At 42.0% G+C, this 25,901-nt stretch overlaps 1 protein-coding gene across 1 annotated transcript in view; it reads right to left on the reverse strand.

Annotated features, from left to right (window-relative positions):
• Positions 1-25,901, reverse strand: part of psd2 (pleckstrin and Sec7 domain containing 2) — a 177,508-nt gene that overhangs the window by 48,077 nt on the left and 103,530 nt on the right. Inside the window, exons 7-9 of the mRNA XM_041194379.1 lie at positions 13,876-13,919; positions 11,398-11,588; positions 2,104-2,174 (exon numbers count right to left, since the gene is read on the reverse strand). Of these exons, the coding sequence (XP_041050313.1) occupies positions 2,104-2,174; positions 11,398-11,588; positions 13,876-13,919 (306 nt within the window). The remainder of the gene's footprint in view (positions 1-2,103; positions 2,175-11,397; positions 11,589-13,875; positions 13,920-25,901) is intronic.

Below are 25,901 nucleotides of genomic sequence, written 5' to 3' on the forward strand. Positions count from 1 at the left end.
TACAGGTTTCTATTTTATATCTGTAGTTCTAATATGCATTATGCATACATAGTAGGGGTGAAAGCGGCCAAAGACAAAAAGGTCTAACACTTTTTTGTAACAAGGAATCATGTAAATATGGTACTTTCTATGATCTTAGTGAAATGCAAATGCTTCTAGGCCACTTTAAGTGGGTGGAATTATTAGACTTCAAGTGGGTAGAAATATTAATTTTCCCTTTGTTTACATTACTGTCAGGACTGTGGACCAATACATTTGTATCAAATCACCAAAGTGACCTCAGCATTTCAGCATTCAATGCAGTTAGTACATGTAATAAAGGCTGAAGTCCATACTGACAACAGAAAAGAACTTGCTGGGTTATATGCATGTGAAGTGATGCAAAGGACTATGGCAGTCCTTTGTAAACAATTTTTCAATATGACCCCATTTTAACTCTCAACCACCTTCTCATTAGGGATGGGCAACAAAGGGTGCATTGCCAGCGATGGCCACATCCCATGAATGAATACTTATGTATACAAAAAAAATCTTGAAAATTAACGCAACCCCAGATGCCAGCAAAAACAAAACAGCAAAAAGAACAACATAGTAAGATTTGGCATGTTATTATTAGCATTCATATATTATAGATCAACATTCAATAATAAATCACGTAAATATGAAAATCTGTGCTTTTAAAGTACTTTGTAAAAATGTTCTTATTTTACGTATTAATGTAGGTTTCATTCAAATTTTCCATATTTCATAGTGACAAAAGGCTCAGTGAAGCCCCTCACCCGCCTCCCCAACCCACACACACACATTTTAATCAGCTTCGCTCTCTCCACCATACACACCTGTCTTCCCAGCCCACCTTCCTTCACTCACACACTCATGTCCTCCCTCTCCATCATCACCTCTTCCACCCTCCCTACTACCTGGGTTTCTCCACCTTGCCCAAATGTGGGAGAGCTCCCGCTCTTGATCCCTGTCTCCCCCCAACCCCCAGACTCAGTACCGCTCATGGTCCCACTTCAGCTCTCGGCCCTGCTCGGCTCCTGATCCAGGCCCGGCTCCTGCACCTTGCCCTGCTCCCAGCCCCACTCCAGCTCTCGGCCTGGCTCAGCCTCTGCCCCGGGCCCTGCTCCTGCACCCTGCCCTGCTCCCAGCCCCACTCCAGCTCTCGGCCCTGCTCGGCTTCCACCCCGGGCCCCACTCCTGCTCCCTGCCCCGCTCCGGGCCCCACTCCCGCTCTCGGCCCTGTTTCACTCACGCCCCGGGTCCTGCTCCTGCTCCTAGCCCCACTCCTGTCTCGGCCCTGCTCCACTCCTGCTTCCTGCCCTGCTTTCGGCCCTGGCCTCAGCCCCCACCCTAGCCTTGGCCCCGCTCTTGGCACCTCTCCCAACCTCGGCCCCACTCCCAGCCCCGTTCTTGGCCATGTTCCAGGCCCTGTTCTCAACCGTGCTCCCACTCCTGGCCCCGCTCTTGACTGTAGTTTCCCCACCACCAATGTCTGGTCCGAGTCCCACTGCCAGCACCGCTCCCTCTACTGCCCCCGGCCCCGCTTCTGACCCCAGTATCCCTATCCCCTCCAGTCTTGTCTCTGGTTCCACTCATGGCTCTGCTCCCACTCTTGACTCTGTTCCCACACCCATTCCCACTCTCAACCCCAGTCTCACCTGCCCCCGACCCCGCTCTCAACCCCACTCCCAGTCGTAGCCCAACTCCTGCTCTCGACAAGTCTCTCCTCACCATAGCCCCGATCCCACTCTTGGTCCTGGTCTCATTCTCGGCCCATGTCTGGCAGCAGCAACTCACACAAGCAGAGGCGGCACCAGCAAGATGGCCCAGCACAAAAAGGGCCTCTGCAGGCTGCACAAGGGACCAGCAGCTATTGGCCTCTGCATCTCCCAATCACAGAAACAAGTCAAAGCCAGGTCAGAATTGGTGGTCAATTCAAGAGAGAGAGGCTGAGTGAGTGATGGCTTTTCCAGGCCAGGTGAAGGGCTGAAAAAAATTAAAATGGCGGAATTCCGTGATCCAAAATTCGGAATTCCACCAAACAGCACAAATTTCTCATCCCTGATAAAGACAATTAGATTTTTTTCAAACATTCACTACCTTTTGTAAGTAAAGAATAGTCCCTTTGAGTACTGCATAAAATTTCTTCCATCCTCTTCTTCCTCTAGGAGCTAAAAGAAAAATGAAATTCTAAGCCATATTTATTAATACACTCTTACATTGTTGCATCATTATCAATTTTGATGATCTACTAGAAAGACATCACTAGTACATATAAAATCAAAATGTTTTTAAACAAACATAGGCACTCATAATCATTGCTAATGTCTTGATCATACTGAGATTATAATCGGGATATAGGGCATGAGTTCATAGCCGCTATTTAATGGAGGTGACGGGAATTTTGTGTGTCAGCTAGAGAGCTGGCGACAGGCCTGCGTCACCTCTTTTTAGGAGGGCCCATTGCATTAAGTGCTAAACAGGTCCTTACCTGGGCAGCGGCGAGCCTTTGCTGGGATCAAGGACCCCTGGGGAGGAAGACCGGCCTGCCAAGAGCTGCCGCCGCAGTTTTCTTTTCAGGCTTCCCGTATGGCAAGTCCTCCTCCCGTTACTGGGTAAATGCCAGCAGCGACAGGGTGAGGCCCTTAAGTAGGCATTAATAGGTGAGATGAGAGTGACAGCCCTTGACATGATGGCAACATTTGACCCAGTGAGGCACCAAGGAGCCCTAGCAAAACTGGAGTCAACCGAAATCAGGGGGAAAATCTCTGCTGGTTGGAGTCATACCTCGCACAAAGGAAGATGGGTGTGGTTGCTGGAGGTCAATCATGTCAGTTCCAGGACATCAGTGCAGGAGTTCCTCAGGGTAGTGTCCTCAGCCCAACCATCTGCAGCTACTTCATCAATGACCTTTCTTCCATCATAAGGTCAGATGTGGGGATGTTTACTGATGATTGCACAATGTTCGGCACCATTCGCGACTCCATAAGACCACAAGACGTAGGAGTAGAAGTAGGCCATTCAGCCCATTGAGTCTGCTCCCCCATTCAATGAGATCATGGCTGATCTGATAATTCTCAACTCCACTTCCCTGTCTTGTCCCCATAACCCTTGATTACCTTACTGATTAAAAATCTGTTCATCTCAGCCTTGAATATACTTAACGACTCAGCCTCCACAGCCCTCTGCGGTAAAGAATTCCACAGATTGACTACCCTCTGAGAGAAGAAATTCCTCCTCGTCTCTGTTTTAAATGGGTGTCCCCTTACTCTGAGAATCTGCCCCCGGTCCTAGACTCTCCCACAAGGGGAAACAGCCTCTCAAGCCTGTCAAACCCCTGAAGAATCTTATATGTTTCAATAAGGTCGCCTCTCATTCTTCTAACTCCAAAAAGTACAGGCTCAACCTAATCAACCTCTCCTCATAAGAAAATCCCTCCATACCCGGGGTCAACCTAGTGAACCTTCTTTGGACTGCCTCCAATGCCAGTATATCTTTCCTTAGATAAGAGGACCAAAATTGTTCACGGTATTCTAGGTGTGGTCTAACTAGAGCCGTATAGTTTTAGCAGGACTTCCCTGTTTTTGTACTCTATTCCCTTTGAAATAAAGGCCAACATTCCATTTGCCTTCCCCATTACCTGTTGAACTTGCATGCTAGCTTTTTGTGATTCATGTACGAGGACCCCAATTTCCTCTGTGCTGCAGCTTTCTGCAGTCTTTCTCCATTTAAATAATACTCAGCTCCTCTATTCTCCCTGCCAAAGAGCATAACCTCATATTTTCCCACATTACGTTCCATCTGCCAAGTTTTTGCCCACCCATTCAGCCTGTCTATATCCCTCTGTAGACGCCTTGTGTCATCCTCACCACTTTCCATCTATTTTTGTGTCATCTGCAAATTTGGCCATATTACATTCATTTCCCTCATCTAAATCATTAATATATATTGTAAATAATTGAGGCCCCAGCACTGATCCCTGTGGCACACCACTAGTTACAGGTTGCCATCCTGAAAATGCCGCCCTTATCTCAACTCTTTGCCAGTCCTCTATCCATGCTAATATATTACACCCAACACCCTCTTATTAAGTAGCTTTAAGTGTGGTACCTTATCGAATGCCTTTTGGAAATGCAAATATATTTCAACTACTGGTTCCCCTTTATCTATCGTGCTTGTTACCTCCTCAAAGAATCCTAATAAATTTTTTAGGCATGATTTCCCCTTAATGAAGCCATGCTGACTCTGCTTGATTAGATTATGTATTTCTAAATGCTCTGCTATTACATCCTTTATAATAGAGTCCAACCTTTTCCCAATGACAGATGTTAAGCTAACTGGCCTATAGTTATCTGTTTTATGTCTCCCTCCCTTTTTGAATAGGGGTGTTACACTGGCTGTTCTCCAATCCTTTGGGACTTTTCCAGAATCTAAGGATTCTTGGAATATTACTACCAGTGCATTCACTATCTCTGTAGCTACTTCCTTTAATATCTTAGGATGCAACCCATCAGGTCCAGGGGACTTATTGGCCTTTAGTCCCATTAGTTTCCCTAGTACTTTTTCTCCAGTGATAGTTATTGCATTTATTTCCTTCCCCGATTTTGCTCCTTGATTATTTAGTATTTTTGGAATGCTATTAGTGTCTTCTACCATGAAGACTGAAGCAAAGTATTTATTCAACTCCACTGCCATTTCTTAGTTCCCCATTATTATTTCCCCAGCCTCATTCACTATGTTCACTTTGGCCTCTCTCTTCCATTTTATATATTTAAAGAAGTTCTTGCTGTCTGTTTTTATATTACTTGCTAGTTTACGCTCAAAGTTTATTTTCACTCTCTTTATTTGGTCATCTTTTGTTGGTTTTTAAAACTTTCCCAATCCTCAGGCCTACCGCTAATCTTTGCCACATTGTCCTCAAATATTGAAGCAGCCCATGTCAAAATGCAGCAAAAACTGGACAATAGCCAGCATTGAACTGACAAGTGGCAAGTAACATTCGCACCACACAAGTACCAGGCAATGACTATCTCCAACAAGAGAGAATCTAACCATCGCTCCTTGACATTCAGTGCCATTACCATCACTGAATCCCCTACTATCAACATCCTGGGGGCTTACCAATGACCAGAAATTGAATTGGACTGGCCATATAAATACTGTGGCTACAAGAGCAGGTCAGAGCCTAGGAATCCTGCGCTGAGTAACTCACCTCCTGACTCCCCAAAGCCTGTCCACCATCTACAAGGCCATCAGTCAGGAGTGTGATGGAATATTCTCCACTTGCCTGGATGAGTGCAGCTCCAACAGTGCTCAAGGAGGTTGACACCATCCAGGACAAAGCAGCTTGCTTGACTGGCACCCCATTCACAAACATTCACTCCCTCCATCACCGAAGCACAGTGGCAGCAGTGTGTACCATTTACAAGATGCACTGCAGGAACACACCACACCTCCTTAGGCAGGAACTCCCTAACCCACGATCCAGAAGGACAAGGGCAACAGACAGATGGGAACACCAGCACCTGGAAGTTCCCCTCCAAGCCACTCACCATCCTGACTCAGAAATATATCACCATTCCTTCGCTGTCACTGGGTCAAAATCCTGTAACTTACTCTCTAACACCACCCTGGGTGTACCTATACCACATTGACTGCAGCTGTTCAAGGTGACAGCTCCTCACCACCACCTTCTCAAGGGCAATTAGGGATGGGCAATACATTCTGGCCTAGCCAGTGATGCCCACATCCCATGAATGAATTAAAAAAAAAACACACTTAAGGGCTTCAATTTGCGCAGGGGTGGAGAGGCTATTCCCAGGGTTTCCCGCACTGGAATTAATCAGGGCAGTGGTGGGAAGGCAGCCAGGTCCCCACTTGCCATCCTCCTGGCTGATTAAATGCCTCACCGAGAGCAAACTCACCACAAGGAAGGGCATTAAATTCCTTCCACATGGGTGGATTGAGAGCAGACAGCATAGTAAGACTTCAGACTTTTATTTGGGCAACTCCATAGTAGAACCTGTTATTTATGCATGCAATGTGAGATATTTACATGTATCAGGTACTGCCTGCCTCTATGCTTCAGTTATTGCATGTGTATATTTGTTTCCAAACAGGCAAGATGTATGGCAGATTCTAGTTAAAGTAATGGACAAAAGAGAGGGCATACCTACAAATCCAACAATGAATTACATCACACTGTAAAGATAATTGTGACGGTAATTGTTTACTTTGGCAGTTGTATTGAACTACACAATTACAGTTTAGCACATAGACACCATAACACAAAAAGCATGATCAGTAGGTGTTAAAAAAGTGTAATATCCAAAAAATTTCAAGTGTATAAATATATATTGGCCTGGATTTTGCTATGGTAATGATGGCAAAACTGTCAGTATTCACTGTCAATATTCCACTGAAACTGACAGCAACTTTGAGAGTTCGGACATGAGCAGAATAATGCAGAAAGTGTGCTGTAGAGGTTCCTGCAGACTGCTAACTGCCTTGCAAACCGTAAATGGATGAGTAGTTCACTTTCATGCTATTCGTCTTGCTGTAAAAGCCCTGGAAAAGTTATACCTTGGTGAATGAGGTGTAACTGGGTTTTAACAGTGTACAAACTTCATAATTACTGCTAAACACTCTTACCGGCCTTGAAAAAAAATTAAATTTGTGATATATCAGGTTTCTCCAGAATGATAATTCTACATACTTCTAAAAAGGTATTTTTAATTTTAAAAAAATCTGTCTATTTTAACTGATATCTTAATAGTTGTACATTTTTTCACAATCTGAAAATTTAAATTAAAAGTGAAGGATTTTACATGCTTTTAACTTCCTAGTTCACCTTGTGTGAATACTGTAAATTTGATTGATTGCCCCTACCTGCTTGCTGAGATTACTGTTCCTGTACTGTTCCTGTACACAAAGATATCCCTTGATTTGGTGCCAGGTTTGAACTACCATTGGGAAAGAAGAAACTCCTACCACAATTTTTTTAAGCACCTTTCTTTGAGGTCAGTAGTGAACAGCCTTGCTTTACCATGGACCACAAAATCCAGGTTGAGCCCACACTAACCTTTAAATTTATTAATTAATGAAACCCTTCCTCAGCATGCAGCGATGGAGCTGGTGCGCGGCCAAACCTGCTTCAATAATAATATGGAAATTCTTAATAAATTCTACTTGATTCATAAATACTGGTTATTCGCACCTTGATAGGTCAGACACAACTGAGGACTATAGAGTTAGAAATTAGGAACTTAGAATTTAGAGATTTTAATTACAAGGGTTTCATGCCTCAACACTCTAAAATCTTACATTCCAGCTATTTAACTCAATCAGTTAATAATAGTTTTCTCAGTACTTTTAGTCCGATTACTGTCTCCGTGTTATGTTCTCCATTACTGTTAAGAAAGGACGAACTGCTTTATTCTAAGTGTTAATAAAATGTTAGTTCATAATATGATCTGGATTACCTCTCTGATGACTTTGAGGAGAGGTTAAGTCACTCATTGAGCAATTTATACTTATTCTAATAGGGCTGGTAGTTTAAATATTTATATAATTGGGACTGGTTGATGCACAACAGTTCATCAAGCCAAATTCAGACCTCTGCATAATGGACAAATAGGCAATGGATCCAAAGCACTGACCATCTATATACAATGGAATCTGCTGTGTGCATCAATCTTTTTCCATCAAAGGAAGTATATCATTAACAAAATAAATCCATTTTCTCCTGCCAAAATGTTTTAAATATACCCTAAGATTGATACATAAGTAGGTAGGAAGTATCATGCACTTGTAGTGGGGAGCTGCTGATCCCATCAGATTCACCAAAGTCAGCCCATTTAATGAACCGTCATATGCTCCCTACATGTCTTTTACAGGCTAAGGGAGTTCTATGACTGAAAATTGACTGGTCTATTAACAAATTGCTGTGCTGCAATAATGGAATTTCTCCAAGAGATGTTATCTCACGCTTTGATGAAGAGTCTTTGGATGTTCTTGTGGAGATGTGCCCGAGGACAGCTACAATACTCTGCGCTACATGGAATCTTCCTTCATGAACATTTAGATACTAAAATATTAATATAATCTAACTCTAAGAATTTTTTTTTAAATGTGGAATTTTGTAATAATTGAAAAATGTGACATTCTCCCAAATATAAGATTAGCTTTTCAGTTCCAGTGAGGGTGTTTAGCAGTAATTATGAAGTTAGCATGTTGTTAGAAAGCCTAGTCACACCACATTCAACAAGCTTAACTTTTGCAAGGATTTTTATAGTGAGGCTGACAGTGTTAAGAATGAAGTTTCTTGTGCATTAATAAGATTTCCCATTGATTTCAAGGTGGGCGGTATCTCAACAGTGCACAAAAGAAGCGTAGAATTATTGACAGTAACTTTGGATTTCCACATTATTCTGTGTGCATGCAGGCTCCAGAGGTAATTGGCACTTTCAGTGATGTCATGAAAGCAAAGGCTGATGGTATAGCACTGTATAATCCAGGCCTATATGTTGTGAAGCAGATGAGCAGGAAATTCTTTATGGAAAGAAAGCCAAGGTGCTAACCCACATTAAATTTATGCTCATAGTAGGCATGTCATGTGATATAGTGCAACATCAGTAAAGTTGTTTGTGCAAATCTAGTGCTGGATTTTCATATGGCTGCAGGGTCAGGATCCGGTGCAGGTGTGATTTGAAAATCGGGGTTCTGGAGGTCATCTCCGGATCCCGGTGCCTAGGATTTTCAAATGGCTGGCAGGGGTTGGGGGGTATGGTGGGGAGGGAAAGGGAATCTCACTCGCCACCAATTAATGACCCATGAAGCTAAGGGGCCTGTCTGGTGGAGATTGCAATTTTCAACCCTTTTTGCAACAAACCCGAACAGTCTGGCACATTGTTTTTGTCTAAAAGATGGGCCAACTAATGTCGGGTCAAGTGCTGTACCTTAACCTAGCATCCATGGCCATTTTCCTCCATGTTTCAGCACCTGGCCTTCAAAGAAGCTGGCAAGGCAGTGGCACTTCCCCCTCATGGCTGCCACCTGCATTTGCTACTGGTGGCAGGCAGGCAGCTCATGACTCCTGGAGGCGCTTGATGTCACTAATTGGTTGCTGAGCTCATCTCTTGCCCAATTAAGGCATTTAAATTTAAAAAGAGTTGGGACCCAGAATTCATCCAGGTGTCAGGTTCCCGAACCCATTTTGACAATCCGGCCCTTGGTGCAATCAGGATGAATTAGGAAAACTGCCACAACTGAGACTTCAAACTTGCTTTAGAGCAGCTTTTCATTTCTAGCTTGCAGAGTCTAGTGGATCAGCTTGTGAACTTAGATGAGGGCTTTGCACTCCTATATGATGGCTAAGGGTCTGCTGCCACACAGGGTGCTAGTCATTTGCAAAGGACATCCACCAATTAGAGAATGGCAGGAGGAGCTGAGATTAGGCAGATACTTCCCACAAGGAGGCCACAGCTGCGCAACAAAGCCAGCTCCCTTAGAGGACTGAAGACTTTTAAGATAACAGACACAAGCAGCTGGGCAGTATGGGTGTCAATAACAATGGGGCTATGTCAAAGAGACACAGCACCGTAGCCATGTCAAGAGGTTCCTATTAATAAATGACAAGGGTTATGCATTGAGCTGAAAACTGACAAATGTCACATAAAAATCTAGTGGGGAGAAATACATTTACTTTGCACCGTTTCTATACACAAACTTACATTGATGCTCTTGAGACATGCAGTGCCGCAGGCTACTACTTTGAATGCTTGTGCTGCATTCTACACGACAGAATTTCTCCCACAATGTTCCTGTGCTAGATATTGTCTGGGAGACAGTCCTCTTGTTACCACCTCACCAGTGGAAATAGTAATTGTGCAATAAAACAGTTGGTGACTTCTGAGTTGCCACATGTGCAGTTAACTTGGGAAATTGCTGTCTAATTTATCTTGTTCTCCACAAGCCCCACTCCTCTAGTACCTCACCAGTAGATCTGGCATTGAAACCCATGTAAGCAAGTAAAATTGCTGAAATTACCCACTAGTTAACAATAAACATCCCGAAAAAAGTTAGTGCTGGTGCAGTCTGGTGTGAGTGACTTTTTAACATTGTGAAATGTCTTAATTATTGCTAAACAACCCCCCTGGCACTGAAAATTTAATTTTACAAATGTGGAGTCTTCTTCCTTCAAAATTTAACTATTGTTGGAGACACATAAAAATATTTTTCTTTCCCTTTCGGTCTCTTTCACCTCTCTCTCTTAATCCCATCTTTCTTTCCCTGTTTTATTTTTCCTTCTATGCATTATTTTACAATTAATTAAATATTCTGATTTCTATTTTTGGTTTTAGCTCCTGCATGTCTCAATAAGGATCCTTCAATTTTATTGGTTGGAAGGGCAGGTTGCCACTTGTCCTGTTCACGCACACAACAGATCCTCTTGTAGAGACCGTTGCACTGGACAAGATGCCTGATGACAACAGTTGGCACACAAAAGCTTGCACAAATTTCATGGGCAGCTGTAAGCAGTCAGTGAGTGCTGTTCCTTCATAACAACATCTGAGGTATTTTACCCACATTCATCACTGGACAGCAGTTGTAGAAATACATTATCTTTAAAAGTGGGAGGATAAGTTAGTAAAGCAGCAATAGCAAAGAGCTGATGCTAACTTACATAAATGATTGATTAGGCTGGAGTTAGTAGTCTGTCCAACTTTCAGGAACCCTATTTCAGAAAGTGTGGGAGGGAGTGCAGAACCAATTTCTTAAGATAATGACCAGCATTTTGTGGTCTTTCTTACTCTTTAATCTAAAGCATCCAGCACATTCAGAAGCCAGCAAGGAATATCCATGACCATTACATACAATGCACTTTAAACACAAGCAGCAACCGAGAATACCAAAACAAAATGCTGACAACAAAAACTCCCAAAAGTCTGAAATAGCAGAGTTCACAGCAAAAGCAACTAATAAACAGAAAAAGATAAGTAAGATTATCCCAGAACCATAAAATATATCTGACATTTTAGCCACCAACAGGACAAGCTGCTTAAGCAGGCCAGGTCCCAGAAGCCCAGTACGCCAATCTCAACTGACCTAGCAGTGTTTTTGGGAGGTGTTTGCCTGTAGTCACGAGCTGGCAAGGTGCTATGTTAAAATAACTATTCTTTTAAAATGAAACATTTTCGTACTCGTGGTGCAGGCTAATTTTTTCAACAAAATACACTGACTGGAAGCAAAATGGAACAGGAATGTCTGGCTGTGGGCACAATTTTCGCAATTGTCACCAAAAAGGTTTTTTCAAGTAAATAACACTTTACTTAGGCTGTTGAATGTAAGTTTGCATAACTGGTCTGTAAAAACTCAACACTGGAAAATACTCACTTCTCTTGCCATCCATATCTGCATGTGTTTTACGGTTGAGAACTCCATGTTTGTAGGTTGCTGCATTCAATGCCTGAGGGATGTCGAGGAAGGGATTACTGCTATCAATTATTCTGGTCAGTTTTTTTGGACAACTATCATATTTATCATCCACAAGCTCAGACAGAGATTTCCTCAACTCATCTTCATCTCTTAAAGAAAAGAGTGGAAGCACCAATCACTTTTATTGAAGAAATATAAAACAGTCCTTTTTTATTTTTCTATAACAAAAATACTTTAATATCAGAATACTCACATTACAATAATGCATCTCAATTGGTAATTATATAATTTAATTCAAAGTACATCTCCATTTACAATACCATTTTACACATGTAAACTGAGTTTCAGCCACACTTCTGGCGACAAAATACCAGCAGAGTGTGAGCAGCTCTGAGGAAGTTCCCAGCTCAGGTGTCATAACAATATGGCTGGCGCTGATCACAAAATCAGTAAATATATGTAAACGTAATGAGGGCAGGGGTCTCATGAAATTCAGTCTGGCAGTTTGCTGAGAGCATAAAATAAGTCTGGAGAACGTGTGTTATGATGTCAAATGGCAAACTTAAAGCCTTCCATGACCTAATAGATAGAGTTAATTATCATTTGTGACCAATGTCTAAGATAAGGACTGGAGAGTTGCATATGGCACAATCTTGTTCAAAAGAAGATGGAAGGATAAACTCAGCAACTGCAGGCCATTCAGTTTGATCTTAGTGGTGGAAAATATTAGAAACGATAATCTAGGACAAGAGTAACAGCCACTTGGAAAAGTGTAGATTAATTAGGGAAAGCCAGCATGGATTTGTTAAAGGTAAATTGTGTTTAACCAACTTGATTGAGGTTTTCCTGAAGTAACAGAGACGGTTTTTGTGGGTAATGCAGTTGATATGATCTATATGGACTTCCAAAAGGCTTTTGATAAGGTCCCACAGAATTGTCATCATCAGCTGTTGCTCGATTCGAGAATAACGTCTACTCAGGGTCACAAGTTTCTGCCATGGGTCTTAATGTGACTGAACAGGCTGATTCTCAACCACAGATCTCTGGACACATGGGGCAGAATGTCCCATGAGGTAGTGGGATCCAAAGTTCAGGATTTGCTTCCTTTTCTTTCCTTCACATAATAGGCTTACCAGCAAATTTGAAGCCCGTGGAATAAAAGGGTCAGTGACAGCATAGAAATAAATTTGGCTGGTAAGAAACAAATACTAACAGTGAACAATTGTTTTTCAGACTGAAGGAAGGTATACAGTTGGGTTCCCAAGGGTCAGCACTAGGACCACTGCTTTTCATGATATATATTAATGACCTAGACTTAGGTGTACAGAGCACAAGTTCAAAATTTGCAGATGACACAAAACTTGGAAGTATTATGAACTGTGATCAGAGTAGTGATAGTTTTCAAGAGAGCATAGACATGCTGGTGGAATGGCCAGATGCTTAGCAGTTGAAATTTAGTGCAGAGAAGTGTGAGGTGATAGATTTTTATAGGAAGAACGAAGAGTAACAATATAAGACAAAGGGTACATTTCTAAAGGGGGTGCAGGAATAGAGACATATGGGGGTATATGTGCACAAATAGTTGAAGTTGACAGGGCGGTATGAGAATGTGGTTAAAAATATCTATGCAATCCTGAGCTTTATAAATACAGGCATAAAGTACAAAATCAAGGAAGTGATGATGAATTTTTATAAAACACTGATTCAGTCTCAACTGAAGTATTGTATTCAATGCTGGCACCAAACTTTGGGAAAGATGCGAAAACTTTATAGATGGTGCAGAAAAGATTTATGACAATGGGATGAAGCACTTCAGTTACGAGGACAGCTTGGAGAAGCAGTGGCTTTCTCTTTGGATAAAAGAATGTTGAGGTGATTTGACAGAGGTATTCAAAATCATGAGTGGTCTAGACAGAGTAGATGTTCCCATTGACAGAAGGGCAGAGAGCCAGAGGAAATAGGTTTAAGGTGTCTGGCAAAAGAACCAAAGGGAACATGAGGAGAAACTTTTTAATGCACTGAGTTGTTAGGATTTGGAAGGGACTGCCTGAGAGGGTGATGGAGGTAGATTGAATCGAGGTTTACAAAACGGAATTTTATAAGCACCTGAAGTGAATAAACTTGCAGGGCTACAGTGAAAGGGTGGAGGAGAAGGGAAGAGGAGTAGGACTAGCTAAATTGCTTGTGCAGAGAGCTGGCATGGGCTTGATGGGCCACATAAGATCCTTCTGTGTTGTAATCATTCTATGATTCTGCATCCAAGGGACAGATTTCAGATGACAAGTTTCATAGGCAGAAGAAATGTAAGGTTCACAAGTGGTATTGTGAAAGCAGAAAAGTTTATACAGTGCCTTGAAACTCTTACTGAATTGTTATGACAATTTACAACTTAAACGCATCAGTGTTTTTGTGTCACAAAATACAAGTTGCACTTACACAGCCCACTCCAGCTTTTCATTTTTTATTGAGTTATACAATCCCTGAAGGAAAAGAAATTATATTTTATTAGTGGGTATTTAAACATAAAGTTGAATTTAAAGGGAACAATTTAAATATGCTTAGCAAACAATTATTTTCTATTGTCATCATTATTTGGTTAGTTCAATCAGGAAAATGGCATTTCACTCAATTTTGATTGTACTTTGTAAACCTACTGTCCTACAAACCAAATAACTTTTTAAATGTCACCGAATGGAGTTTCTGCTTCAGGCACAATTGAAAAAACAGGCTCAAATCACACGCAAATTTGTGTGAGTTTTAAAATGTGTTTGCTTTCCTTGAGTTTCCATTCAAATTCAGTTGCATATTGTCAAATTAAGTTGCAAAACCTGCCATAAAACCAGCGTTATTGTGCAAAATTTTGTTTATAAAAATATTTCTTGATATACTTAAGTGTGCTTACTAGGAGCAGTTTGATTAATACAACTGAAAATAGGCTTAATACAACAAAATAAGCAATTTTAATCACATTTCCTCTCCATCAACTGCAAGTAACCTGCTTTATAACTACAAAAAATGACTTTTAAAGATACATAACTATTTACTAGTTATATTGAGGAACTGTAGTCAATTTTTAGTAAATTAAAAATAATATTCATAAGCTTTTAAAACATACCTGTCAGTGTCCTTGCACCCAAAAGATCCAGCTTAACTTTTGGAGGCTCCTCAACAGTCCACAAATGAGTATAATTAGCAGAAACTCTCAAAGGTGATTAATTCACCTTGGGGGTGTGGTCAGTTCTGTGGGCAGGGCTTGCTTCCAGCACAATGCTTTTTAAACTAGCACAAAAAATCATGTAAACTCAATTTATGCTTAACATACTAGGCGGTTAAAATTCTGCAGTCTTTTGCACCAGTTACTTTGATTTTGGCTGAAATACACCAAAAAGAAAAGTATAACGGAGCAGAAATTCCAGGCCTTATTGGCTGTGTAATGTGATATTCAAGTACCATAAGTAGACTTCTTTAAAAAATTCTCAACAATTTCTCCTCTTCCTTCCGATCATTGCTTGAGGTAAGACTCTATGAATTGCCAGATATTTAAAAGTGCTTACTAAGTGCAGTTTAATTAATACAAATGAAAATAGCCTTATGACAAAGAAGATATTTAATTTTAATTACAATGTCTCTCCATCACCTGTGAGTAGCCTGATTTTAAACTTCTAAAATTTACTTTTAAAGATACATAACTATTTGCTAGTTATATTGAAGAATAGTAGTCAGTTCAGAGGTTTGGATGAGCTGAAGTTTACAGAGGGCAGAATCTTCTGGCTGGCGTGCGGGTGGTGGAGTCCGCACGCCAACGCTTAAAATGTCGCGCGAGTGTCCTGACATCAACGCGTGGCATTGCGATATTTCAGTCGGCGGGTGCGCTATGCAGCGGGACGCAGGCCCGCCATTAATTAAAGGCCTCGTTAAGGCCCTTAACTTGCCAATCGTTGACGATTTTGAGGGGCCTGTGCGAACTTCGGCTCGGCGCAGAGGCCCAATGGGCAGGCGGGTAGGTGATTTTTTTTACAAACCTCATCCAGTGGCGGGATGAGGTTTGATAGCGGTTTTAAAAAAGTTTAATAAAGTTTTTGTTTATTTCATTAACATGTCCCATTTCATGTGACATTTTCACATGAGGGGAACATGTTAATGAAATTTTTATTGTTCTATTTTTTATATTTGCCAGCCTTTCAACAATCTCCCTGAGACAGCACTTAGTCTCAGGGAGCAGTGCGCTCTGTCATGTGCATGCGCGAAAGAGCGCACTCCAACAGTTGGGGAATCCCCCCTGCCCGCACAGGAAGCGCATAGTGCTAGGTGGGCCTTAACTGGCCCACCCACTTAAAATGGCGGATGGGCCTGTTTTGGCGGCGGCAATCGGCTGCTCGCCCGCCACTGAGCCGGTGGGGCCCGCCCGCCCAAGGGCAAAATTCTGCTCAGAGAGTGGAGGATGGGTGGTGATCCACGAAAGCACTGTAACAATTGTGAGGTTGGTCTTGATGGGGGTTTCTGAAGCAGTAAGCTTGAGGCGAGGGCAGAGGCAGGCACTATTATGAAGATGGAAGTAATTTATCTTTGTGATGAAGGTTGGAAGCTTGGTTCAGGGTTGAATAGGAAGCCGAGGTTGTGAACAATCATACGAACATAAGAAATAGATGCAAGAGTAGCTATTTGGCCCCTTGAGCATGATTCAATAAAATCATGGTTGCTTTGCCTCCACTTTCCTGCCTGCCTCCCATAATCTTTGACTCCTTTGTAGGTCAAAAATCTGTCTGATTTAGCCTTGAACAGGTTCAATCACCTAGCTCTCTGGTAATCCAAAGATTACCGACCCTCTGAGCAAAGAACCTTCTTCTCATCTCCATCTTAAATGGGTGTCCCCTTATTGTAAGGCTATGACCCTATTCTAGAATCCTCCATGAGGGGAAACATTCCCTCAGCATCTACCATGTGAAGTGCCCTCAGAATCTTATATGATTTCATAAGATCACCCCTCATTCTTATAAACGCCAATGATTATAGGCCAAACTTTCTCAACCCTTCTTCATAAGACAACCCCTTTATCCCAGGAAGAAACCTAGTCAACCTTCTCTGATTTGCCTCCAATGCAAATACATCCTGCCTTAAACAAGGAGACCAAAACAGTAAGCAATAGTCTAGGTATTACCTCACCAACATCCTGTCCAGTTGTAACAAGACTTCCTTATTTTTATAGTCCATCATCCTTGCAATAAAGGCCAATAGTACATTTGACTTCCTAATTACTTGCTGTACCAGGATCCTAATTTTTGTGATTCATTTACAAGGGCACCCACATTCCTTACTGCAGCATCTGTAACCTCTCTCCATTTAAATAATATTCTGCTTTTCTATTCTTTCTACTAAAACAGATAATCTCACATTTTCCCACATTATACTCCATCTGCCAAATTTTTGCCCACTCACTTAACCTACCTATGTCCATTTGCAACCCACTTATGTCCTCCTCATAATTTGCTTTCCCACCTATTTTTGTAACAGCAAATCTGGCTACAATACATTCTGTCCCTTCATCCAAATCATTAATAAAGATTGCAAATAGTTGAGACTCCAGCAGTAATCCCTGTGGCACCTCACTAGTTACAGTTCACCAACCTGAAAATGACTCATTTATCACAGCTCTCTATTTCTTGTACATTAACCAATCCTCTATTCACACTAAAATATTGTCCTTACAGAGCTCTTATCGTGTGTTATTTGATACCTTATTGAATGTCTTTTGGAAATTCAAATACACACCTACTGGTTCCCTGCTAGATAGATCCTCAAAGAACTTGAATAACTCTAATAAGAGCACAGAGTGTGATGAGGCCCGAGTGCTTTGGTTCCAAAGAAGTCATATTGGGCTCGTAATATTAGCTCTATTTCTCTCTTCACAGATGCTGCCAGACCTGCTGAGTCTTTCCAGCACTTTCTGTTTTTACTGGAGAGATATAACTATTGCATTAAATTTATAGCTTAACAAGTTGAACTAGATAGTACAACTACAGACCACATTTGAGTAACATTTCTAAACTTGAAGCCTAAAATTAGTTAAACACAATAAAGGCGTCAGGGCAGGTGGTGTGTTGCAGCTGCAGCATGTGGGTTCTGGGGGATACCAGTGTAATTCACGGCAACCACATCAGCAGTAAATGCCGCCACTCCTTCCTTGGAACTCTTGGAACTCCCTCCCTAACGGCATTGTGTGTGCACCTTCACCACATGGACTGCAGCAGTTCAAGGCGGCAGCTCACCACCAACTTCTCAAGGGCAATTAGGGATGGGCAGTAAATGCTGGTGATGGCAAAGTGGTATTGTTGTTCGGCTAGTAATCCAGGGATAATGCTCTGGGAATCTGGGTTCGAATCCCACCATGCAAAATGGTGCAATTTGAATTCAATAAAAATCTGGAATTAAAAATCTAATGGTGACTATGAAACCATTGTCAATTGTTAGAAAAACCCATCTGGTTCAGTAATGTCCTTTAGGAAGGAAACCTGTCGCTCTTACCTGGTCTGGCCTACATTTGACTTCAGACCCACAGCAATGTGGTTGACTCTTAAATGCCCTCTGAAATGGCCTAGCAAATGGACTACAAAGTCTCAAAAAACGAATGAAACTGGACGAACCACCTGGCACCGGAAGCGACAATGGCAAACTCAGCCCTGTCAACCCTGCAAACATGTGGGGGCTAGTGCCAAAATTAGGAGAGCTGTCTCACAGACTAGTCAAGCAACAGCCTGACATAGTCATCCTCACAGATAATGTTCCAGGCACCACCATCACCATCCCTGAATATGTCCTGTCCCACTGGCACAATGGAGAGGTGGCAGCACAGTGGTATACAGGCGGGAGTTGCCCTGGGAGTCCTCAACATCAACTCTGGACTCCATGAAGTCAAACATGGGGAAGGAAACCTCCTGCTGATTACCACATACCGCCCTCACCTGATGAATCAGTGCTCCTCCATGATGAACACCACTTGGAGGAAGCATTGAGGATGGCAAGAGTGCAGAATGTACTCTGGGTGGGAGCTTCAATGTCCATTACGAAGAGTGGCTCGGTAGCATCACTACTGACTGAGCTGGCTGAGTCCTAAAGCACATAGCTGCTAATCTGGGTCTGCGGAAGGTGGTGGGGAAACCAACAAGGGGGAAAAACATACTTGACCTCATCTTCACCAACCTGCCTGCCACAGATGCATCTGTCCATGACAGTGTTGGTAGGATTGACCACCACACAGTCATTGTGAAGACAAAATCCTGCCTTCACATTAAGGATACCCTCCATCGTGTTGTGTGGCACTACCAGGATAGACTTCGAACAGATCTAGCAACTCAAGACTGAACATCCATGAAGCGCTGTGGGCCATCAGCAGCAGCAGAATTGTACTTGAACACAATCTGAAACCTCATGGCCCAGCATATCCCCCACTCTACCATTACCATCAAGCCAGGGGAATCAAACCTAGTTCAATGAAGAGCGCAGGAGGGCATGCCAGGAGCAACCACAGGCATACCTAAAAATGAGGTGTCAACCTGATGAAGCTATAACACAGGATTACTTGCATACCAAACAGCAAAAGCAGCAAGTGAGGGACAGAGCTAAGTGATCCCACAACCAACGGATCAGATCTAATCTCTGTAGTCCTGTCATATCCAGTCAGGTATGGTGGTGGGCAATTAAACAACTCACTGGAGGAGGCTCCACAAATATCCCCATTGTCAATGATGAGGGAGCTCAGCACATCAGTGCAAAAGATAAGGCTGAAGCTTTTACTACAATCTTCAGCCACAAGTGCCAAGTGGATGATCCATCTTGGTCTCCTCCAGAGGTCCCCAGCATCATAGATGCCAGTCTTCAGCCATTTCAATTCACTCCACGTGATATCAAGAAACGGCTGAAGGCACTGGATACTGCAAAGGCTATGGGCCCTGACAATATTCCGGCAATAGTACTGAAGGCTTGTGCTCCAGAACTTGCCGCGCCCTGGCCAAGCTGTTCCAGTACAGCTACAACACTGGCATCTACCTGGCTATGTGAAAACTTGCTCAGATATGACCTGTACACAAAAAGCAGGACAAATGCAACCCGGCCAATTACCACCCCATCAATCTACTTTCTATCATCAGTAGAGTGATGAAAGGGGTCATCAACAGTGCTATCAAGCAGTACTTACTTAATAATAACCTGCCCACTGACGCCCAGTTTGGTTTCTGCCAGGGCCATCGGCTCCTGACCTCATTAAACCCTTGGTTCAACCATGGACAGAAGAGCTGAATTCCCGAGGTGAGGTGAGAGTTGACTGCCCCGACATCAAGGTGGCATTTGACCGACTGTAGCATCAAGGAGTCTTAGCTAAACTGCAGTCAATGGGAATCAGGCGGTAAGGCTCTACTGGTTGGAGGAAGATGGTTGTGGTTGTTGGAGGTCAATCATCTCAGCTCCAGGACATCACTGCAGGAGTTCCTCAGGGTAGTGTCCTCAGCTCAACCATCTTCAGATCCTTCATCAATGACCTTCCTTCCATCATAAGATCAGAAGTGGTGATGTTTGCACAATATTCAGCATCATTCATGACTCCTCAGATACTGAAACAGTCAATGCAGCAAGACCTGGACAATATCCAAGCTTGGGCTGACAAGTGGAAAGTAACATTCACCCCACACAAGTACCAGACAATGACCATCTCCAACAAGAAATAATCTAACCATCACCCCTTGAGGTTCAATGGCATTACCATCACTGAATCCCCCCCATCAACACCCTGGGGGGGGTTACCATTGACCACAAACTGAATTGTACTAGCCATATAAATACTGTGGCTACAAAAGCAGGTCAGAGGCTAGGAATCCTGTGACAAGTAACTCACCTCCTGACTCCCCAAAACCTGTCCACTACCTACAAGGCACAAGTCAGAAGTGTGACGGAATACTCCCCACTTGCCTGGATGAGTGCAGCTCCCACAACACTTAAGCTTGACACCGTCCAGGACAAAGCAGCCCGCTTGATTGGCACCACAACCAAAAACATTCACTCCCTCCACCACTGATGCACAGTAGCAGCAGTGTGTTCCATCTAGAAGATGCACTACAGGAATTCACCAAGGATCCTTAGGTATCACCTTCCAAACCCACGACCACTGCCATATAGAAGGACAAGGGCAGCAGATACATGGCAAAACCACCACCTGGAAGTTCCCCTCCAAGTTACCATCCTGATTTGGAAATATCTCACCATTCCTCCACTGTCGCTGGATCAAAATGCTGGAACTCCCTTCCTAACAGCACTGTGGGTATAACTACACAAATGGACTGCAGCAATTCAAGAAAGCAGCTCACCACCTCCTTCTCAAGGGCAACTAGGGATTGGCAATAAATGCTAGCCGAGCCAGCGAAGCCCACATACTAGGAATGAATAAAAATAAAAGGTAATAATCTCTGGATTACTACTTGAGCTACGAGCAAACTTGCATGAGATAAACAAGTTTAGAGTTTAATTCATGGATCAGAGATTGGTGCGGGAAGTGTGGGTTTCGATTCATGGGCACTGGCACTAGTACTGGGGAAAGAAGGAGATGTACCGTTGAGACAACTTTCACCTGAACCATACCGAGACCAATGTGCTGGCGAATTGTATAACTCGGGCTGTAGAAGGTTGTGGGTAGGGGGGAGAGTTTACGTGAGGAGAGATTTAGAAAGTTAAAGAGAAAGGCAATAATGCAAGGTAGCAGTGCAGGTAATGATAACTAGAGTGTGACAGGAAGGGGCAGAGCATACAAATACAAGAGTGCACAGCAAATAAGATCAGGGTAGGAAAAAATGGTAAAAAGACAGGATTAAAGGCTCTTTACCTGAATGGACACAACATTCATAATAAAATGGATGAATTGATAGCATAGAGAAAAATAAATGAGTATGATATGGTAGCCATTACAGACACATATTCAAGGCTATTTGACATTTCAGAAAGACTGGAAGAAAGGGAGGGAGTGGGTCTGCTAATAAAAGATAGAATCAATACAGTAGTGAGAAATTATCTTGGTTCGAAGGATCAAAATGTATAATCAGTTTGGGTGGAGATAAGAAATAGCAAAGGAAAGAAGTCACTGGTGGAAGTGGTTTACAGGCCTCCTGATAGTAGCTACATGGTAGGACAGATTATAAACCAAGGAATAATAGAGGCTTATAAGAAAGGTACTGCAACAATAGTGGAAGATTTTAATCTTCACAGAGATTGGATGAATCAAATTGACAAACGTGGCCTCATGGATCAGTTCAAAGTATATTCAGGACAGCTTCTTAGAGCAATATGTTCCAGAACCAACCAGGGAACAGGGGATTTTAGGCCTGGTAATGTATAATGATTTAAGATTAATCAATGATCTCACAGTAAAGGATGGTCTAGGTAAGAGTGTTCATTACATGATAGAATTACACATTCAGTTTAAGGGTGACAAATTTGGGTCTAAAACTAGTGTCTTAAACTTAAATAAAGGCAATTTCAAGGATATGAAGGCAGAGTTGGCTAATGTAGGATGGGAAAATAAAAGGTAAGATAGTATATAAGCAGTGGGAGACAATTAAGGAGATATTTCAGAACTCTCAACAAAGATATGTTCCATTGAGAAAGAGACACTACAAGACGGATGCACCATCCATTGCTAACTAAGGAAGTTAAGGATGATATCAAATTGAAAGAAAAGATGCACGATGCTGCAAAGATTTGTGGCAGCTCAGAAGATTGTGAAAATTTTAGAAACCTATAAATGAGGACTAAAAAAAAATAAAAAGGGAGAAATTGGAGTATGAGAGAAAAGTAGCAAGAAATATAAACATAGGCAGTAAAAGCTTCTACAAGTACATTAAAAAGAAGAGAATAACTAAAGTAACATTGATCCCTTACAAGGTGAGATAGGGAAATTAATAATGGGGAACAAGGAAATGGGAGAGGTTTTGAACAAATGTTTTGTTTCTGTCTTCACAGTAGAAGACAGAGAAAGCATCCCAAGAAAAGTAGAAAATCCAGAGGCAAAAGTAGGGGAGGAACTTAAAGCAATCACGATCACTAGAGAAAAAGTACTAGGAAAACGATTGGGAATTAAGACTTACAAGTCCCATGGACTTGATGGCCCACATCCTAGGATCTTAAAGGAAGTGGCTGCAGTGATAGTGGACATATTGGTTGTAATCTTGTCATTTTCCAAAATTTCCTAAATTCTGGAAAGGTCCCAGCAGATTGGAAAATCACTAATGTATTCAAGTTGGTCGAACACTATCATTGGGAAAATGCTAGAATCCATTATTAAGGAGGTAATAGGACATTTAGAAAATAATAATAAAATCAGGCAGTGTTAACATGCTTTTGGGAAAGGGAAATCATGTGTGGCAAATCATAAGATCATAAGAAATAGGAGCAGGAGTAAGCCATTCAGCCCATTGAGCCTGCTCCCTTCAAAAGATCATGGCTGATTTTATTGTGGCCTTTGCTTCACTTTTCTGTCTATTCCCCATAACCCTTGATTCCCTAGTCGAAAAATTTGTCTAACTCAGTCTGGAATATAGCCAATGACCCAGCCTTCACTGCTCTCTGTGGAAGAGAATTCCATAGACTACGACACTCAGAATAAACTGCTCCTCATTTCTTTTTACTGATAACAGAGACAGTAAGGGTAGTCCTGTTGAAATGGACAATGGAGGCAGAGTTTGAGAAGGATGACATGTTCTGCTATGTCAAAGGCTACAGACCAATCATGAAGCGCGAGGAAGAAAATGCACCATGCATGGGATGTCATTCTGTACCTTTGGCTAGGGCTGTTTCAATGATGTAGTTGAAGAATAAACTTGATTGGAGAGATTTAAGCCAGAAGTTGTAGAAATGATGGCATGGATTTGTTATGTTAGAATGTGTTCAAGGACTTTGAAGAGGAAACGCAAGATTGGAGATGGGGAGCTAGTTTGCAAGGACAGATGGGCCAGCAATATTTTTTATTGAGGAGGGGTTGATGACAGTAGGTTTGAAAGAGTGGGGGCATGGGTAGTAACTGAGACGTTCTCCAGTAACTCATTTAAATGGAGATAATTCATGAGTGAGTTTTAACAATGATGATCACTATCGGCATCATCACAGCTGATCATGTTTACATCTGAGAATTGACTTTATGGTCCAGGCATTAAAGTGGCAGGATTTTTAAACTTTTAAGCATCATGTTTTATTTGCTGGACTGAGCTCACATGATTTTCAATTGTTCATTGAAAATGATGTAGTAATGCTGCGTAAAGATATATTGAACCTGATGTGATGTTACTAAAAGAGTTGGGGCTGGGTGAGAAATCTTGTGGCCATTAGCCTTTGTTAATAACTGCAGTCAAAATTCAAAGCTCTAAGCATTTTAAGGTAATTGGCCACATAAGGAGTAAAAAAGTAGAACAGCCTTTCAAAATGCTGCCAATATTTTTCAGCAAACAACAATGGAAGTCATAAATAGAACTTGTGAGCAAGTGGTGAAACAGTACAGTACCTGGATCTAATATAATAGTTCAAAAAATTAAGCTGCTGCTTCAAAGTGAGGATGCAAGGTGGGTTTCCTGTTGAAGTAGGCTACTTCAAGACATATGACAGTAATGCAGTATAGATAGCAAAAAGAGCCGTAAACAGCTATCTGCAATATTTGGGAATAGATATGGAAGAAGCACAGCTTACAAAAGTTCCCTTAAGTAAGACTATTCAACTAGGAAGATATTCCAAATATGCATAATACTAAATATTACCTACCAAATTGTTCCACATTTACTACTGATCCAAGCCAAGCCCTTACATAAGCTTGCAGCTTTTTTGGTGTTTATCATTTATACCCATATTCCAGCACACCCAGATGTTCAACAATCAAACTGGCACCACCTTACCCCATAGTTACTTATTGACCAAAGTTGGTCTGCAAATGTCCAGATAGCTACCATCAATATTTTACCTGGCTGTGATATAGATACTGGCAGCTTGTCATATTGCTACTACTGTAAGTGGGAAAGGAAATTAAAGCACTGGCTAGGCTGACCTATGCATCAGTCACTTGTTTGGTACATATATGGACCAGCATATTGACTATGCTCCTTATATTGACCAGGAAGAAAGTAAAGGCATAAAAGCTGAGGAGGAGCTGACTTTGACTGGCAGTGGAATTATCCTTGCCACATGAATCATTAAATTTACAACTGGTTTTGGGTTCACTAGAGCCAGCAGAGCCAGCTTCACAGAATCATTGTCAGGTAATTGTGCCAGCACTTGTGGATTTGACTGAAGAAATAATGGCAGGTGCGGGTAGTCCATCCTTAGTGCTTGGCAATCATCCCAGCATGCCTTTATTAATCTTCTGCCATTCTAGCCATGAAATACTGCATTTGAAATCCAACCTCCATCACTAATTTTAATTTGGCTTGCTATCAGATAGAATTCGTCACTTAAATGCCTTGACATTTCTTAAGCTCCCTTGAAAGTTTATACAATAAATACTTCATGCAGCTTTCTTCAGTTCTTGTGTAACAGTGAAGTCTTGCTTCAGTTACAGCTTGAATTCCAGGGAATTAGGATAGAATTTAGCAATTTCAGAATCCATAAAAACATACTATTAAAACGAAAAAAGCTTTTTTATTAAAAAAGAAAATGGTGGAAAGCAATTTTCATTATAATGTCAAAAAAGGGTCAGTAACAGGGTTCAGCATTTAAAATACGCTGAAAACTAGAAAGTTAAAAAATGGTTCAAAGCATGATTTTCTTTGGGTAAGTTAGCAGTTGGGCCCCGATGATGGCTTATTACTCAGCTGTTCAGAAGAGCAGGCTTAGATTGGTACCTGCAAGGTCAATGTGGGTTGTCAATGCATAAATATGCTGAGGCCCACATTCATGAATCCATGGGCCACGATTGCTGTCAAAGTAGTGATATGTCCCAAGTGTTCATCTGTAAGCTTAATACAATCTACTACATTTGTCCATGAAGTTTAAATAGATGCTAACACATTGTTTTTAAACAAATTCCAACTATAGATATTAGTGCCCATCCATGTCCTTCGATTCCATCCACTGCAAATGCAATGATTTCTAACTTTATAGTTTGGGCCAATAATCATTTTGACATAGATTTTCGTGAAGAAAAGCCTCTGGGTGGAATTGTCCCAGGTCTGCACTAAGTGCAGTAGCAGGCAGGGAAAACGACTTTTTACTCGCTGGCCACAATGGTGGCTTCTCATGCCATATCATCCCAGACCTGCCGAATTTATTATGCATTCCCAGGAAACACGCCGTTTTGATGACGGGGAGGCTCTCATTCACCCACCACGCCATCACTTCACCATTTCATTATGCCGGGTGCCATATTTAAAGTGCAGCCACGCGCATAGCTCTCAGTACATCTGGCCCAGGACTGCTACATAGAATCAGGATGGCCCGAAAGGCAA

This window comes from Carcharodon carcharias, chromosome 8 (genome assembly GCF_017639515.1).
Source record: "Carcharodon carcharias isolate sCarCar2 chromosome 8, sCarCar2.pri, whole genome shotgun sequence".
NCBI classification, from domain to species: Eukaryota; Metazoa; Chordata; class Chondrichthyes; order Lamniformes; family Lamnidae; genus Carcharodon; species Carcharodon carcharias.